The sequence below is a fragment of the Vipera ursinii genome (assembly GCF_947247035.1).
Source record: "Vipera ursinii genome assembly, contig: scaffold_299, whole genome shotgun sequence".
NCBI lineage: Eukaryota > Metazoa > Chordata > Lepidosauria > Squamata > Viperidae > Vipera > Vipera ursinii.
The window spans coordinates 5,001-22,912 of NW_028148378.1; the positions used below are offsets into that span (position 1 = coordinate 5,001).

Sequence of the window (17,912 nt, forward strand, 5' to 3'; positions counted from 1 at the left end):
AAAGCTGACATTTGGCGAGCAGCCAGCTACCTATATCCCCCCTAGCGCACACTTGCACATCAACGCACACCCACAGGCACGGTTGCCCACTTCTTCTGGCGTCCCTCCTTTTAGCCCACACACAGACACACGCAGTCCCCTATCGATCTGATCTGGATATAAACTGCGGGCATCAGGAATTCCCGGCTTCCAATTTCTTTCTTTGGGCTCCTGGGGAGAAAAAAAAAAGTTTCCCCTAATTTCAGAAGTCTAAAACCCGGGTAGCCCCTCTCAGCCGCTGCCGCCGCCAGCACCTTAGTCCTGCTCTTCTCCTCCAGGAAAAGCGCTGAAGGTCGAGCAAAGGGGTCTTCTTCCGTTTGTCTCTAACAGCTCCCACTCCAGGCCTAAGCGGGCGGGGGGGGATCCGTGGGAGCAATCACAACATCCCCAAACCCACGGGGCTCCCAGAATTTCCTGAGCCGCCGCTGGATTCAGGCTAGGAGGAGGAGGAGGAGGCGAACCGGAGGAGCGCCAGAGAAACCATGTCAGCTATCTCGAGGACGAACCTCTCCGAGAGGTTGGGTTGAGCCAGCCCTGGAGCTGAAGACACCCATTTCCTTCCACCACCATCACCACCACCACCCCCACTCCCAAGGAATCAAGAGACCAATTCTCCCCCTCCCCTCCGACTCGCCACCCTTGGGGCGCATTCCTTCGGTTCCCGGTTGCCCGGTTGTCTCAATAAACACCGTCAAGTTCGGATTTAAAAAAAAATCCACTTCCCCGGCGTCCCCCCCCCCCCGTCCCTCTTTTCCCTTCTTCCGAGGAACTGCCGAAGCCGCTTTCGCCTCCCCTGCAAGGCCCCGCGGTTGTAAACTGAAAGCATCGCGGGCTTGACAGCCCTTCTTCCTAAGGGCAAGCCAGTCGATCCCAAAGCGCCCCCGCCGCTTAATATTTTCCCCGCGTGGGGACGCCTTTCTCCCCCAGCCGAAGCACCCGTGTTGAATGAAGAAAAGAGAAAGCGGGGTGGTGGGGGTGGTGGTGGTGAAATCAAATGGACTCTTAAGGTCCACGAACAGGCGGCCAAGAGGAGGCTGGAGGCTTTGGCCTGGCTTGTGGCGGCCAGTCCTTCCTCATCTTTCTTTCGATGGGGAGCGATTTGCTAGGCTTTCCCCGCTTCCAACTTGCATTTATGGATCAAAGGCGGCCGAGAGAGAACTGGGTTACCCGATTCTTCTCTGCTACCCAAACGGATGCTTGACGCACAGAGAGAGCGAGAGAGAGAGCGAGCAACGGAACTCTACCACTGCGAGAAGAGGAACAATGGAGGCAGCCACAGGGAGAGTAACCGCTGGGCGAGGGTGGTGGGTGGTGGGTGGGGATGGTGATGGTGGTGAAAAGAGCCACGGTGTCCTTTCAACCGGGCAACCCTCTCTTTGCTTTCTTCCTGGCTTTCTTAAAATGCTTCAGCTCAGAGATAGTTCTGTAGGAACGATTTATTTACAGGAATAACGTGTTATGTGTATTGGACTTTACTTCCTCCGCCTTCCCCCCTCCCACCCGCCTTCCCCCCCCCCCCCGTGGGCTTGTTCTTTCTGTTGAACCCAAGGAGAAAAGGTAGGTGGATGGAAAGAAACCAGCAGGCTTTATTTTTGTTTTTTGTTTTTTTTAAAAAAGTACCTTTAATTTAAATTTAGTCTCCAGGAGTCTGTACCTGTTTGATCCCCCACCCCTCTTCCCCTGCCCCTGAAAACCCTCTTCCTGGTGGTTGAGAATTTTGTGAGATGTTAGGACTTTAGATGCCAGACTTTTTAGTGCTTTGGTGGTGGGGACCGAAGACAATAAATTCCGAAGCGCAATTAAACCTCAGGACTAATTCATTTCACTGTGCTGTGGGTGTTTTCTTGAACATTACAGGTTAGAGGAGGAGGAGGAGGAGGATGAAAAAGAAGAAGAAAAAGCAGCAGGAGAGGAAGAGGATGGTGGAGGCAGCGGCGGTTGGTGGCGGCGGCGGCGGCAGCCAGCAAATTCACAAATGCAAGATGAAGTTGGGAGTCCTCAAAGGGCAACAGTGTTTAAGTGAGACGTAAAGTGAGAGGTTGGTCCTCTGCGCCATATCTCAAATCTCGTTTTGAGGGTAACACAAATACTCACAACAGCATAGATCTCAAAAAAACAGAAGAGGAAGGAGCAGGCAGAATAGTAAAAATAAATAAATAAAAGTGCACGCCGGACCTCACCAAATGGAATGTCTGGGGGGGGGGGGGGAGGAAAAATCAGGGGAGACTATCCCCACCTATTTCTCTGTTAAAAAAAAGGTCCTCCTCACTCCAGCATTCTCTCTCCCCCCCCCTTTTTTTTTAATCAAGAAGGATGCCTCTGGCCCACAAGGAAGCTGGTTTCCTTGTTGTCTGCTAAAGCCTACTGCTGCCAAGGGGCTTCGCAGCCAGCTAGGTGTTAGTTCACATAAACAGGGGTGTGTGTGGGGTGGGGAGAGACAGCATTTATAAACAAGGGCAAGTTTCAGCCAAAGGCAGACGGGGCATGCTAGCCCCACTCTTCAGCCCCCCCCCCCAGTCCCATGGTTAGGCCTTGTCCTCAATTAATGATACCTGCTGCCTGGCCTGGGCTTAGCAGCCTCTCTTAGAGCTGAGTCAGGAGAACTTTCCCTTAACAAATAGGCAGGCACAACCGGCTGCCTGCCAGCCACCCAGCCACCACCGCCCACACTCTCTTTTTCCTGAAACAGTTCAGAACGTTCCTTTGAACTTTCCAGGAACTGCGTGCAGTAGGGCCCTCAAAGGTGAAGGCAAATGGGAAACAGCAAAGAGACGAGGAAGGAGCAAATGTGCCTGCCTGATGTATATAGATGTAGATATGCCTCCCTTTCATTAGCTGCTAGGCTGTGGAAATTAATTTTTATTTGTATGCAGGCCCACATAGGCGTGTAATGTATGCATGCACACATAGCAGTACACCAACAGTACATACTTGCAAATGCATGCCTGGTAGAGACCAAACAGCCCTCTGCCTTGCGCCAAATGAAAAATAGCTTATTTCTGATTATTGCCTTCCCCAGTTATGCAGCCTTTTTTTTTACAGATTATTCTTCCTCACGCTCTCTTGCTGTAAATACTTCTAGGTATATGTCTATGTACGTGATACATGTCTATTTTATACACAGAATACAATACACAAGATACTCACATGATTCAGGGAAAGACTGTGTATCAATACAACACAGCACAACAGTCTTACCGTATTACATAAACATAAAAAAGGCAACAAAAAAAAAAACCTGCACAAAACTTTATTTGGGAGCATTCACCGGGCAATCACTGTATTTAGATACGCATACACGTTTAATGTACCAACGTATAGAGATTATATTAACTTACAGAAATGCTTACACATTATATTGCATACATTATATTGTACATACAGTCGTGCGTGTGCCTGTATGGCTGCTTAGACATGTGCGCCCCTGTTCCCTACCAGCATCTTCCATAAATGCTCAGAAAAACAGACCTAGATAAAACGGGAAGAAAGATTGCGTATAGGTTTGCCCATCAAATTCCAGTCACCCAAAGAGAAACTTTTTTGAAGTCACACCTGCTGTGAAATGCAGAATTACAGTAACACAGGCACAGACAGGAAAAATAGAGCAAACACTGGAAATGCAAAATGAGGTTGCTAATATTTTACAGGCACAACAACAGCAACCCCCCCCCAGAACAAAAACAGTATCTAGCAAGCAAGGAAAAACAGTATTTTGCGAAGAGAGGAGAGAGAGAGAAATGCACAAAACAGCAAGAAATCTTTCTAATTACATCTTCTCTGACATTAGAGATTAAAAAGCAAACTGCAATAAGGTTTAAGTCTCTAAATTCTTCACTCACACCCAGGTCTAATAGAATCATTTAAAGGGGGAAGACACAGTAGGGGAGGATTTAACTTTTATTACATTTCTTGACTTGGGTGGATTAAATATATATGACTTTAAATCCCCTCTGCATGTGAGAAAAAATGTGGAAACACATACATATGTACGCATATATGTGTATACATAGATATACGCATACATAGAAACATATATATGTATACATACATACACGTATACATATAGGTACATGCACACACACACACACAGTCACACACAGTCACACTACACAAATGACTGAAGGATACTTAGTACTATTACCCCATTCTTTTTTACATTCCTATATAGGGGATAGATTAACAGGAGGAGGGAAAAACTTTTCTATCTATAGCACGTAATGAAATCATTCAATTATCTCAAGATCATTGCGAATAATTAAAGCCTTTGAGGAGAGACATTTGTCTGCAGACCCGTGACTTCACAGTTAAGCAAGCACAATGGGCGCACTTTTTGCCTTTCCACCTTGATGTCCGCTTATTAAAATGTTTTTAAAAATCCAAGGGCGTGCATTGGGTGTGTTATTTAACATTAGGGGCGAGAGAGATTTCGAAGAAAGTAGATTCCCAGGACATTCGCTGTCTTACCCCAAATTGGGGGCTTTAATTTTCAAACCAGAAATAAGATAGGAGACAACGGGTGCCCCCCCCTCCAGCCTGGACCAGTGAGCTAATAATTTACAGCAAACACCCGCCCCCTCCGTTCCATTTTGTGGTACCTTGTCAAGACCAGGTTGACCCACTCCTTGTAGAATGGGAATCCATGCACCCCCAACCCTACCCCACCCTTCAGTCTCGGGGACTCAGGTCTCCCCGAATCGACTGCTAAAAGTTGCTAAAGAGCTTGAGAAGGAAAGAAAAAAAACAAAACAGTGAAAACAGTGGCGAGAATCACAGCAGTAGCAAAATCACCTTTCTCCAGTGAAAGAGCAGAGGTACATAAGCGGGGGGGGGGGAGGCGGGGGTGGGTGGGTGCGCAGACTTAATTTCTAATAAAAATTTGTGTTTAGAAAAGAACCTTCCTTACAGCTTGACTAGGAAGAAGGTCCACAACGCACCTTTGTACTTAAGCTGCGGAAATGTATCCTGCTCAAAAAATAAAGGGAACACTTAAACAACACAATGTACTGTATTTAATAGTAGGGTGCCTTATCTTGTGCTCCCTTTATTTATTTTTTTTTGAGCAGTATATTTCTCGCCTATTAGAAGTGTCTCTCTCCCCCCCACACCCCCCCACCCCCACAGGCTCCTGCCCTTGTGCCTTGCTCTTTCTCGCTCTCCTTATCCTGCCCTTTATTCATGGATTCAGGGTTGCAGAACTGTGGGCGAATTCTTCCCCCAAGGCCAGGCTGTCTCTTTGGCACTATTCTTCTTTTTGGAGGAGGGTGACGGGATCGTATCTTCATGAATTCCCCCCCACCACACACACACACCGAATATAAACCTGAACTCCACGTGGAAGAATTCAAGCTCATTTTTAGCAGCGATATTTGTTGCAAACATGGCTACAAAACCTCTCGCTTTCCACTTGGATCCTCATACCTCGGATTATTATTCCCCCCCCCCGAAAATATCTGCTCCACCCCACCCCACCCCACCCTCGCGCGCTCCCGCACGCACACCCCCCGCGTTGAAATCTCGACCCTGTTTCTCCGATCCACCAAAGCAACAACCACCACCTTTCCCAACAACTTGTTCATCACAACCGTGCGCAGAAGGATTTTCTTCCTGAACAGTTTACTTAGCTTGCACAGCCCTCGAGTGCAGTGGGAGAGGAGGGAGGCAAGGGCGGCGGGGTGGACAGAAAGAGATTGTAATCCAGGCTTGCCTTTCGAAAACTACAGCAAATCTTGAGCTCATGGTTGTTGTGGTTGGTTGTTGGTTGTTGTTGTTGGTTTTTTTTTGCTCCCCCTTCATTTTTAAGAGGCACAACTTTTTTTATACCTGGACACACTTTCGAGGAGAGTCTAAGGAACCCTACAGTACCATTTTCCGCTTTGTTCTTCAAGCCACTTTCAAGCCAAGGAACATAATAGACTATAATTTATCTAAGTGAATTCTCAGAGTCCACTGGGCAGGTTACACCAGCAATAGATTGCCATTGGGAGTGAAGAGGCTGTAATTTCAGTCTTGCCCGGCCATTTACCGCCGAGCACCTGCGTTCATATAAACCGAGGTCTTTTACACATTCATAGCCCTCATTCGCCTCTCACAAAACCTCAGCTCGCTCCAGAAATTCAGGATGCAAAAGAACCCACCAGGTTGACCGCGCGAGAAGGAAAGCAAAGTGGTCCTGAATCCGAAACCTCTCGGCTACACACATTCAGACAATTATTCCGGTTTTAAACTTAGAAGCATTAATCACCCGAGAAATTTTCAGAGAGGGACCCCCTCCATGTTTGTCCGTCTGGAGAGCCCCGTCGGCCAGAAACAACAGCAACCAGCAAGATACATCTTAAGTCCGTAAGGAAGCGACCATAAGTGCTTGGGGATTTGTTGGGAAGGTATATGAAGCCGAGTGGTGAGTTGGAGGGAGTTGTAATGTTGGGCGAACCTGCATCCCTGCCCCCAGAAATGCCCTCCTTCCTCTCTCTCTCTCTCTCTCTCTCTCTCTCTCTCTCTCTCTCTCTCTCTCTCTCTCTCTCTCTCCCTCTTGCTAATTTTTTTCCGGAGGGGGGGGGAACGGGAGAGTGGGGGAGAGAAGTCTGTCTACGACCATTTGCTTTCTTTAGTCTGGCTGCGTGTGAGTAGCAAAGGAAAAGGAAAGAGGGTCAAAATAAAAAGCGGGGGTGGGGGTGGGAGGAAGGTTGCCCTTGATGAAGACTAACTGACGTAATTAAGGCAGTTTCTTGTTGCCGAGTTAAAGCCAACCCCAACAACATGAAACTACCTAAACCACGGAACAGCTGCAGAAAAGGGCGAAAGATCCACAGTCATTTCTGCCAGAAAGAAGGAAAGACAAAAAGGGATAGAGGGACAGAGAGAGGGGGAGGGGGAGAAAAGGAAGAAGAGAAAGAAAGAAAGAAAGAAAGAAAGAAGAAAGAAAGAAAGAAAGAAAGAAAGAAAGAAAGAAAGAAAGAAAGAAAGAAAGACAACATTTCCAGTCCCTTCCTAGGCTATGCTTCAGAATATGTTCCTGCTTCCTTTCTCGCCCCACGTTAGAAGCTGAGCAAAGGAATAACCAAGCCCCTTAAGAAAACATACTTCAAATTAAAGCAACATCTTTAATCTCTTCATTAAGATTCCCCCTCTCCTCCCCCTCCTCTTCCCCCACCCCTCCCCTTTCTCCCTCTTTAATAGAATTTGCATTCAGCTCTCTCTCTCTCTCTCTCTCTCTCTCTCTAGTTGTCCCTGGGTCTGCCGTTGACACTTTTAGCTGAGCTGCTGGCATATCCACTTTCCTTCATTGGCAAACTGGCTCCGGTCTGACATTATTCATTTTGCATTGCATACTCCTATGGCAGTTTCTGTTAAAGAAGGACGGGGGTGGGGGGGGGGGGTGGGAGGAAGGAAAGGAGGTGGGGAAGAAGAGAAATATCCACAAAGGAACGTCTCTGCGTGGGCGTGCGCGTGTGTGCCTGTGATCCCACAACATTTCACAATGCCACCAAAACGCCCTTGCCTTCCTTTTCTTTAGAGTCCGGGTCAGCCCAAACTCCGAAACTCCGAAAGGGCACGTTCAGGGAATACCCAACTACAACGTGTTTGGGGGGGGGGATTGCTCAAAATCCTCTGCCGAGCAACCAAAACCAAAACCTCAGACTCTCTGGTGTCCCTTCTAAAGAAAGCTTCAACTTCATGAGAAGTAAGTTTAAAAGGGGGAAGGAGAAGAAGAAGGAGAAGAAGGAGAAGAAGGAGAAGGCGAAGAAGGAGAAGAAGAAGGAGGCAGAAGGAAGGAGGAAGAGGAGGAGGAAGAGGAGGAGGAGGAGGAAGGGGTGTGGTGGGGGTGTCGGTGGCCAAGGGGATCAACACGGAAATCTATGCACCACCATTCTTCAGCCATGCATATTCTGGTCGAAAATGAGCTGTCACACAGGCACAGGGAAGCCCCCCCCCCAATCTAACCCCCCCTCCTGAAGTCCTAAGACACCAAACCAGACGCCCCATCTGGATCAAACCTAGGTAGCCTCAAAGTGGAGTTCACATCCACGCTGCCTTTACCTTGAGTAGACGCAGGCAGGGAGGGAGGGAGACCAACCCAGACACATACACCACGCGGGCACACACACAGAGAGAATTCCACTTGCACCTCAGCCATGTATCTCAGCCAAGAAACCGTCTGTCTTACCTTTGCACGCCTTTCCACCGCCGTGACATCCCCGTTCCCTGTGCTAGGCAGGCTGAGAGCGAGAGTGGTTTTTTAAAAAGTGTATTCCTTCTCTTTCTTTCTTTCTTTCTTTTTTTTAGTAATATAAAACGGTTCTTCCAGAGGAGGAGAGAAACGAGCGTGTCTTTTCCTTTTTAAAAATAAAAAAAAGGGAAAGGGAAAGGGGAAAAAAAAAGGTGGAAAGACAGACAGACAGAAAAAGACCCCTAGCTATGAGGAGTGTGCATCCCAAGAAAGCTGCTGTGCTTCTGACTTGCTTCCCTCCTCCACAGTCACCTTTAAATGCATCTTTTACTGCTGCGGCACATTATATTTGCAGATCATAAAATCCACCTCCAGCGCTTACCAAGACTGTCCTGACATTACTGTTTTATGACCTTGACTTATTGTGGTCACCTGGATAATATTTAAATCAACGTTATGGTCTCTCACTTATATTAAACCCGCTAGGATACTCTCCTGGAAGCCTTAAAAGGATGAGTACTAGGGGGAAAAAATACCCTAGACGGGAGAGGGAAAAGGGGGGGGGGCAGACGTGCTTTTTTGGCGCGCGGGGGGGGGGGCAAATCACTTTGAAAAATACCCAGTTGTTCAGGGTTCTAAGAAATTTATTTGGCTCCATATGGAAAGATACATGCACAGATTCCACATACAGGATATATTTAAATAACAGTCACAAAAAAAACCCACAGGCATTTCCCCCCCCCCACATACACACACACACACTCCTCCCCGTGATAAGATAGCAGTGCTGCTTTATTCCTTTCTTTTTTTTTCTTTTTTAAATATAACGGGTGACAGCACCACCTCACTGAAAGGAGACTGCATAACTACACAGAGTAAGCATTTCTCTCTGCTATTTCCACATACTCACACACACACACACGTATGGAATTCATTGGCATCATTATATCTTTTATTATTGTACAATAGGCAGGCTACACTAAGATAAGAAAAGCAAACTTTCCAACGTAGCTAGTATCCTAAACATTAAAAAAAAGGCATAGATGCAGATCCTTCAGTCTTCCACCCCCAACACACCCTTCCCTTTGCTTTGTGCTGTTACTGAATAACTTAAAAAAAACATCTTAGAAGCTGTTTGAAAAGCTAAGTAAGCAACCACCTGGTTCTTTATTTTACATATAGAGACACTGATGCAATATATATAGATATAGATTATATATATATATTCGCATGCTCATACTGATGAATGCATCTCCGCTCTGTAATTTGTAAATATCCAAATTATAGAATTTAACATATAGCCTGAGGTCGCTTTCTTTTCCCCTCCTATATACTCCTTGCAGTTATACCCAGGGGGGGGGGGCGGGGAAAAAAATAATAATAATAATTAAAAAAAATACTGCACAAGATTTGCAACGATTCTCCCCATATAGCCCATCCTTTCCTCCTCTGAACGCTTTCAAGTGAAATTAAAATTGGAAGTCAGTTCGCGAATTCGATTCTCTCTGTTCATTTTCTTGAGTTTCATCCTGCGGTTCTGAAACCAGATTTTGACTTGTCTGTCTGTTAGATTAATACTCTTGCTAATCTCCAGGCGGCGCTCGCGGGTCAAGTACATATTGAATAAGAATTCCTTCTCCAGTTCCAACGTCTGATGTTTAGTGTAAGGGCATCTTTTCTTTCTTCCGCTCTTTGCTGTCAGCCAATTTCCTGTCGTGTTTTCTGCCTTTATATCCTCTGTTAAAAATAATATTATCAAATAAGTATCTATTGGAATAGCAAAGAGAGCTTCCTAGAGTCAAGACTACTTCCCCCCCCCCTGCAGCTTCTTTTGCTAATAGGAAATCTCTCTGTCCAGTGGTAAAAAAATAATGGGCGTTCTACTTCCAGCGCCTTTTTTTTTACTTAACATTTACCGATTTATTTAAAAAAAAAACAACAGCCCAATTAAGCATTCTGACAAATAACAGGAGTTAAGGGCTCGCAAAAAGCTGGGACTGAAGTCTTATTTTAACAATATTTACCTGGATATAAGCTACATAATTCCAACTCTTGCTGGATTTTTTTTTAAACACACACACACTTCTCTTATGACACATAAGGGGGGGGAGCGTAAATAGGACTTTCCTCGGGGACAGGCCAAATTTTTTAAAAGAGTTTTTAGTAGACCCCTAGAGTTACAAAATTCCATCCAAGTCTTTAAATAATTTTTTTTTAAAAAAATTAATTAATTCCAGAGGTTTAATGATAGTCCTAAATTAGCTGCTGCTTGCATGGCGCAAAGCTCTCGGCTCAGACACTGCTCTGAAACTATCACTTCATATTCAAAACTAGTCAAAAGCAAAACAAGATGGGGTGGGAGATTGAGAGGGTGGGTAGAGAGAAATATTTTGTCTGCCTATGGTGGTTCTCTCTCTCTTTCCCTCCCTCCGTTCCCAATAGTTCAGACTCCATTTTCCTTTGGTGTGAAAGCTCTGGGTAGTTTGATTATGAGTGAAGATAAACTTTCGACATTACTTTTATAAAACAAAAACAAACCCACCAAGATTTGTTTGTACTTTAAAAAAAAAGAAGACCCATCTTCCTATCTGCCTGTAACACAGGCACACAGGCACACTCACATATGCAACACCCCGACTTCCCCCCCCCCAAATATCCCTTTCATGCACAACTGTTCACTTCAGCCTGCAAATTCACAGACACCTCCCCAGATTTGAATTTGGACCTTCTGTGACTGGTGGCAGAGGTAATCACCTCTCCTCTCTTTAAAGGTGAAAGATCAAGCCTGAAGCCTCGCCTTGTCTACCGGAGTCTTCCTGTCCCAGGATCCGAATTCTTGCCCCAAATTTAGGAATCTCAGCAAGCTGCTCCCAAACCGACCAGCGAATTCGGCTGCAGGGAACTATGCCTTTCACGTGCTTAGCCCTCTGCCATTGAACCTTGCTATTTCCTTCTAAGGGTTTGCCTTTCCCACAAACCTTAAATTCCCTTTCCACACCTTGCATGGGGGGGGGGAGCGTGCTGAATGTAGAGCAAGAGAAACAGAGAGGAAGACTCCATATAAGACAAAGAGAAGGATGGAAAGATAATAATAATTATAATCGTCATCATCCCCATCAAAATTCATCCCCCTGCTGGCATAATACATACAATGTTAGACTTCTAACAAATAGCTCTCTCCTTCCCTAAGGAAGAAAATAAAATAAAACTTTGCAAAAACCTAGGCGGTCGGCGGGACATTTCAAATTCTTCATTAGAACTGACTGTTGAGATTAAAAGAGAGCATGAAGTTGTTGGGTTTGGGGGGGGTTCCCCCTCTCTTTTTCCACTTCTCTCCGAGATCCCATAAAGCCAATCGTATTTTAATAGTTTTTTTTCATTTTACCTCTGTGAATTGAGGCCGCTTGAGAAAGGGTAAGCAAGAAAGCGTTTTGGGCGAATAGTTTTTAGAGATTTTCACATAACCTTGACATTGCATATTTTCTTATTGGTAGATAAAATAATCTATTCGTGGTTGCACGGAAGAGGATTGGAAAATCCGTTTTAGGCCATTTTAAAATCGTACTTTAGCTCTATATAAATGTATATGTAAAGATGTGGGTGGCGACATTGGTAGATGTAGATATACACGTATGGAGTGTATATATGTGTACACATGCATACCCATGCACACATTTACGTACACAGACACACATATACATTAGATCAGATGAGAAACAGAGAGGATGAAATGCTTGTATTCTTTGGTGCAATTCAAGCAACTTATGTGTGAAAAAGGTACTGGTGAAAGCATGCATACTAGCACAAATATGTATGCTAAGAAAATGTAGGCGTACTTCTACAGGGCTCCATATAATCCAAATCCTCTCTATTTTCTTTCTAAGTTTTTTTCCCCCCTCCAATTCCAGACTGGGCTTTGTGAGACTATGGAGACTTACACGCCAAAGTACGAAACACCTTTCTTTTTATCTGTATCTATTCCCAATAGCTTTTGGGGAGGTGGAGGAACTCTTTGCGTAAAGTTAATACTATTTTGAGGAAAATAAACTCCATATTTTAATGCTTCCGCCCTCCTCATTCCTTTTCTTCTCTTCCTTCATCGGGAGTGCGGGCCACATATAAATTTAATAAATAATAAAGAATAATACATATTTAAGCCCTCTCCCACCCTTCTGTTCACTGTCCCCCCTTTTTTAAGGCGTCATCTGCAAGATAAATTTAAGTATCTTCTGTTGAAAGCGCCTTCTTGATCTCTCCAGGAGCTGATCTTGCCCAGAGCACCTTAACTTCAAGCAGAGGTTCCTACACCCTCGCAAATGGAGGAGGAGGAGGAGGAGGAAGAGGAGGAGGAGGAGGAGAAGGGTGGGGGAGAGGACTTTGTTTCTGCGCAAACAAGACCCTTAAAGCAGCAACCTAGGTGATTGGGGGGGGCATGCAGCTTTGATAATGGAGCTCAACAATCAAGTCCAGCTTGAAGTGTTTAGCAACCCGCTCCCAGCACACCTCACATCCCCCTCCCCTCCGGCCACCTTCACCCCCAGCCGGGCCCTCGCCAGTCAAATTCTCCTCAAGACAATCAACCACGGCCACGCCACCACCACAACACAACACAACACATCCCCAAGAACTTTAATGCCTGCTTTCCGGGCTGGGGGAAAGGAGAGGAGGGAAAAGGGGCGAAGCTCGTTCAAAGAGCCCGTTTGAGAAGTTGCAAAGCGCTCCTCGAACCGCTCCCTCGCCCCTCCGAAAGGGCTCGTTTAGCGGCCGGAACCCCTTGGGATCCCGCCTGAGACCAAACTAAATAAATAAATAAATAGTAAAAATTAAAAAAAAAATTCAGCTCCGTCAACGTAGCCAGACCACGCCGCCTGCCCTTCTCCCCCGTCAGCCCCAGCTGCTGCCCCCACGAAAGCCAGAGTCACGCCAGGCAGAGGCGTCCACTTCTTGGCCAGGATGACCGAGAACCACACTGCGGCGCCTCCTTTCCAAGCGGAGTTTAAGCGGCTTTGCCGCTAACTGTCGTCGTTGCGATTGCGGCTGTCATCGTGCCCGTTTCGTTCGGACAGCTCTGGGTGGCCCAGCGCTTCCGAGAGAGAGTGGGGGGGGGGCACAAAAAACGCCGCCCCGGGGTCCCAAAAGAGAAAAGTTGACGGAGTTAGACCGCAGCCCCCGAAGCCAGGGCTCCGCTTCTCAAAGCACAAGCCTAATAACAATAAACAACAACAATAACAACAACAACAACCGCGGCCACCGCAATAACAATAGCCGACCCACCTCCGAACAGCACCAGCCAGAACCGCTGCCCGTTCATCCCTTAGGGCTCCTCTCCCGGGAAGCCAGCAGAAGGAAAAAAAAAACAACCCACACACACCCAACACACACACACACACACACACACCCATCAATCGCCTTACCTTTTGCCTCGTGGTCAGAATTGTCACTGCTGCTCTCGGCGCACTTCTGCCCGCTTTGCTCGCTTTCCGACGGGCTGAGTTTGGCCCCGGCCAGACCCTTCTCGGTCTTGACGTCGCCAGCCGGGCCGTTCTGCAGGTTGGGGTCCGGCTTGGCGCTGTCGGGGAAGCTCCCTCTTGCTCCAGCCTGGGCGAGGGAGGCGGGTGGCGGAGGGGGAGGTGGGGCTGGCCGCTCGGGCGGCGGCTGGGGCGGCGGGGCGGCGGCGGGCGGCGGCGGCGGCGGACCCGGGGGCTGCTCCCGACGCTCGCTCGGTTGGCCGAGACCCGCCCTGGGTTCAAAACCGGCCTCGAAAGCGCTGGGGCTGCCGCCGTTGGGCGCCTTCTCCAGGGAGGAATAGCCTGGGCTGCTGCGGTAGTAGCTAGGCAGGGGCACCTCTTGGTCAGCGAGGCAAGCTTCAGGCATCTGCCCGGGGTAAAGGGTGACCTCGGAGGCGCTTTTCGCCCTTTTCTCGGCGTTGTACATGCAACAAGCATTTTCTTCCTTGACACTGGCCGGGAAGGAGCAGGAGGGCAGCTGCCTTGCAACAGGTTGTTCGATTCGGTAGGCATTTTTGGGGTCACACCAGGCGTCTAGCTGAGCAAGGTAAGGTGGGTAGGTGTTGAGGGACAGCCCGCCGGGGTGGTTCACCTCGTCTCTTTTGGAAAGAGCCGGGATGATCCCACAGTTCCTCATCATCCCACAGTTGAAGTCGTTCGCCGACTGCATGTACATTCCTTGATTAGAGGAATAATTCTCTCCCCGGCAGGTACCAGCCAACGAGTCCATCAAAAACGAGTTAGGAGTCACATTGTTGGGACATGACATTTTCAGAGAAGGATTTTAAAGAGGAATACTACAGCCAGGAGCTGACATCTTTTTTTTAGAGGGGGAAAAAAAAATATCAGCACCATAATTATCCACGCATCGGTCCCAACCACGTGATCGCTAGGCCAATGAGGATTGAAAATGGCCTTGATGATTCAGACGCCAGTGACGTCACCGGGGTCAAGTTGTTGCGAGAGAAGAAAACCTGCGTGGAGCGACAGCGACATCTATCGGCTTCTGGAAGGTAGGGAACCCAGGACCTTCACATTGAACAAAGGAGGGCGACACGCTTTCCCTCGGGTTTGTTTACCAATGAACGAACGCGTGTCTGCAGCGGAGTGGGGGAAAATAAAGCAAGTGAACCCGTAAATAGAAACAAAGTCAAATTCGAATTAAAAGGTCAGCTAAGACTATCTATCTCTATCTATCTATCTATCTATCTATCTATCTATCTATCTATCTATCTATCTATCTATCTATCTATCTTTTAAATATTTTTTTTAAATAATGGAAGAAAAACAAATAAGCCAATAATCGAACACTAAATGATCTTTTGGATCCTTTGAATTCTTCACCCCCAATTAAACTTGAAATGCCCAGAAAATGTTTCTTCATCTATTTTGTGGTTTCTTCAGTACTTTGGGGGTTCCGTGTTAACCGTGGGACGCTCAGTTTACTTCCCAAAAAGTCTTTAGAAAATCATGGCCATCAATTATCATCACCTGGAGTCCAAGAAATATGAAGCCTTCAGATTAAATCACTCAGAGATTTCCATTTGAAAATCAGCATTGTCACTGACATTTGTGCTGTTTTAGGGTTTATTTTAAAAAAGTATTTTTTCTTGCCTTAACTGTACGAATTCCGTCTTTAAGTGTCTTTCCTTCTAGTATTTGGGGGGGGGACCTCCTCCTCAAATTTTGAAAAAGATACCCTGTGCCATTATTTATATTTATACCCTGTTTACACTTCTCCAGAAATCCAAACCTAAGCACAAGTTTGTAAATAAACTAAGGTAGATTAACAAAACGAAAACAGCATTCTTTCTTATAGGAGTGTGTGGGTTTGGTATCTACTTTTTTCAGGAAATTAATCACAATCAAGCAACATATCAAATTGTGGGATGTTAGAGGAAACTTTTATTTAGCAGAAAGAGTGCTTAAAGGCAATTTTATGCACAATTTTATTTGATCTCATTTTTATAGATTGCACACTAAGATTTTTGTTTTTTTAAAAAAAATAGCTGTTTCCTTGAGTTAATTTTCCTAGTCTAGATTCATTTAACTTTCTATGCTTTCTTTCCCTTTGCCGTCTCTCTTTCTCTCTGTGAACTTAATGATCGCAAAATAATAATTGGTATCTCATAGGTTAAGTTATGTTGAACGAGATGTTTTTTCTGGTGACTATTCTTTTTATTGGACATTTTCTAAATTGGGTTGGAATTAAGTCAAATCGTTCTTTAGTGTATATTAAATTGACTAACGTGTTTACAATCCCAAACTGACAATCCTGTTGATGACTGTCAGTTTGGGATGTTTCTCTACATCTTGTGTGTGAGTGGGCGTGGATGAGTAGTGTAAGAAGTATTTGCCATCCAACTGAAATTTTGATAAAGAGACAAATGATGATCATACTTATCATGATGACCTCACAAGAATAGATTCAGTCAATGGAAGGAACCTCAGGATCATTGCAAGGGATCTGAAACCTTTAGAGAGGGTTCAGAGTCATTTTCAAGGGATGGATTGAATGCCTTTTCAAAAACAGATAAAGAGCAAGAAAAGTTTACTCACAAACTGAGAGATGTGGAGATGTGGAACTTAACCGGTTTTGGCTAAATATATATATATATATCTTTTAAATATGCTAATTGCTTCCTAGAACAGCCAAGCTTTAAACGCAAGTTTTCTATGACCTGGTTTTACAATTCAATTTGGCTGTTGCTTTGAAAGGATTTGCAGAGTGCGGGTGGGGGGGCGGGGGGGGGGGGGGGGGGCGGGGCGGGGGGGGAGAAGGACACCTTCAACCTCCCTCCCTCCAATCTTCAAGGGTGAGAAGTTTTAATATCTTAGGCCAAGGAAGTCTTAAAACCACATAATTCTGTTTGTCTCAAGTCCTCCTTCACACACATACACAAACGCCCTCCCCCCTCCCCCCCCCCGCGCCACACAATTCAAAATACAACATTCCTGCACTTTAAAACATGGTTTGCTTTCTTTGGAAAGCTGTTTGTGACTTTACAGCCTCTGTTTGTGTTATCTGCATAGGTCTTTTTGAAACAGTTTGATAGAAATCATTCTGTTTTATGATATCCAACGAAAATCCCACATACTATTTATATAAGCAAAGGGTAAAAATTTTAGCATGGGAGCACCAATGCTTCCTCCTTTATAGGTGAAGAAATTAAAGGCCAATACAGTTTGGGACTATATAGCTTTCTCCCTTTGTCTCCCAATTCTCTCTCTCTCCTCCCACCCTTTTATTTTTGCAGCTTATATAGCTAACACAATCATTTTGGGCTACAAAGTTCAAGATCCCTTCATGTATACATTTCGGGTGAGAAAAAGTGTCTAGATGATTTGGAGTGACAATACATTTCTAAAGTCTTCCGTATCTATATTTTCCACTCTGTTTTCTTGTCTGTATTGAATTCCATCCTTCCCCCCCCCCCCCGGGAAATAGGAAAAGAAAAGTCCAAAGCCTGTGAAATAATACTGTTTTTTTCCCCCCAGATCTTTTCCAGAGATTCTTATATATACACCACTGAGGCCTTTTTATCAGATTGAACATAGTTGGACATAGGACAGAAGGGTTTTGAATGTGTAAAGCCGGTAGAAATTATATATTGATTGCCTGTTTGTCATTATGATTGCTTTGGGGTTTTTTGTTTTTTTTTTTGAAGAAGCACTTTTGTTTCTCCGAATCTATCTGTACAAACACATGGAAAAGTTTTCAGTGTAAATTGGGCCGATAAAATTGAAGCTTTCCACAAACAGATTATCCTGATGGATAATGGAATGGTGAAATTTAACAAATCGAAACATACTTCTTAGCTTCAGTTCAGAATAGGTTTGTGTATGTGCGTATAAACCTATACATTAAGTGGAGGTCTTGCTGTAAACCGGAGCAAGAGAGTGCATGTAGAAGTCCAAATAACACTTAAAGTAAAAAATAATTAGAAGCATGATAAACATGGGTCATTAGTGGAAAAAAGAAATAAAATTCATCAGGTTAAGTAGACCCTCCGTTGGGAAAATGCTTTAATTGCGGAAAATAAATACCAACAAATGCTATTAAAACCTAAATGGAGGGGAAATCTCTAAAATGCAGAAAAAGATCTTAACATCTCAATCTGGGTTTTTACATTACTTTAGGAACAAAACACGCAGTGCATATTAGGTACATAAAAAAATAGTAATAAAATAAAACCACA

General features: G+C 45.3%; 1 protein-coding gene across 1 annotated transcript; it reads right to left on the minus strand.

Moving 5' to 3' along the window:
* Positions 1-9,665: 9,665 nt before the first annotated feature.
* On the minus strand, positions 9,666-14,482 carry HOXC10 (homeobox C10; the record flags this gene model as incomplete). The annotated part of the gene is made up of 2 exons (XM_083380134.1): positions 9,666-9,943; positions 13,621-14,482. The coding sequence occupies 2 exons, from the start codon at positions 14,480-14,482 to the stop codon at positions 9,666-9,668; spliced, it is 1,140 nt and encodes a 379-aa protein (XP_083236260.1).
* Positions 14,483-17,912: the final 3,430 nt, after the last annotated feature.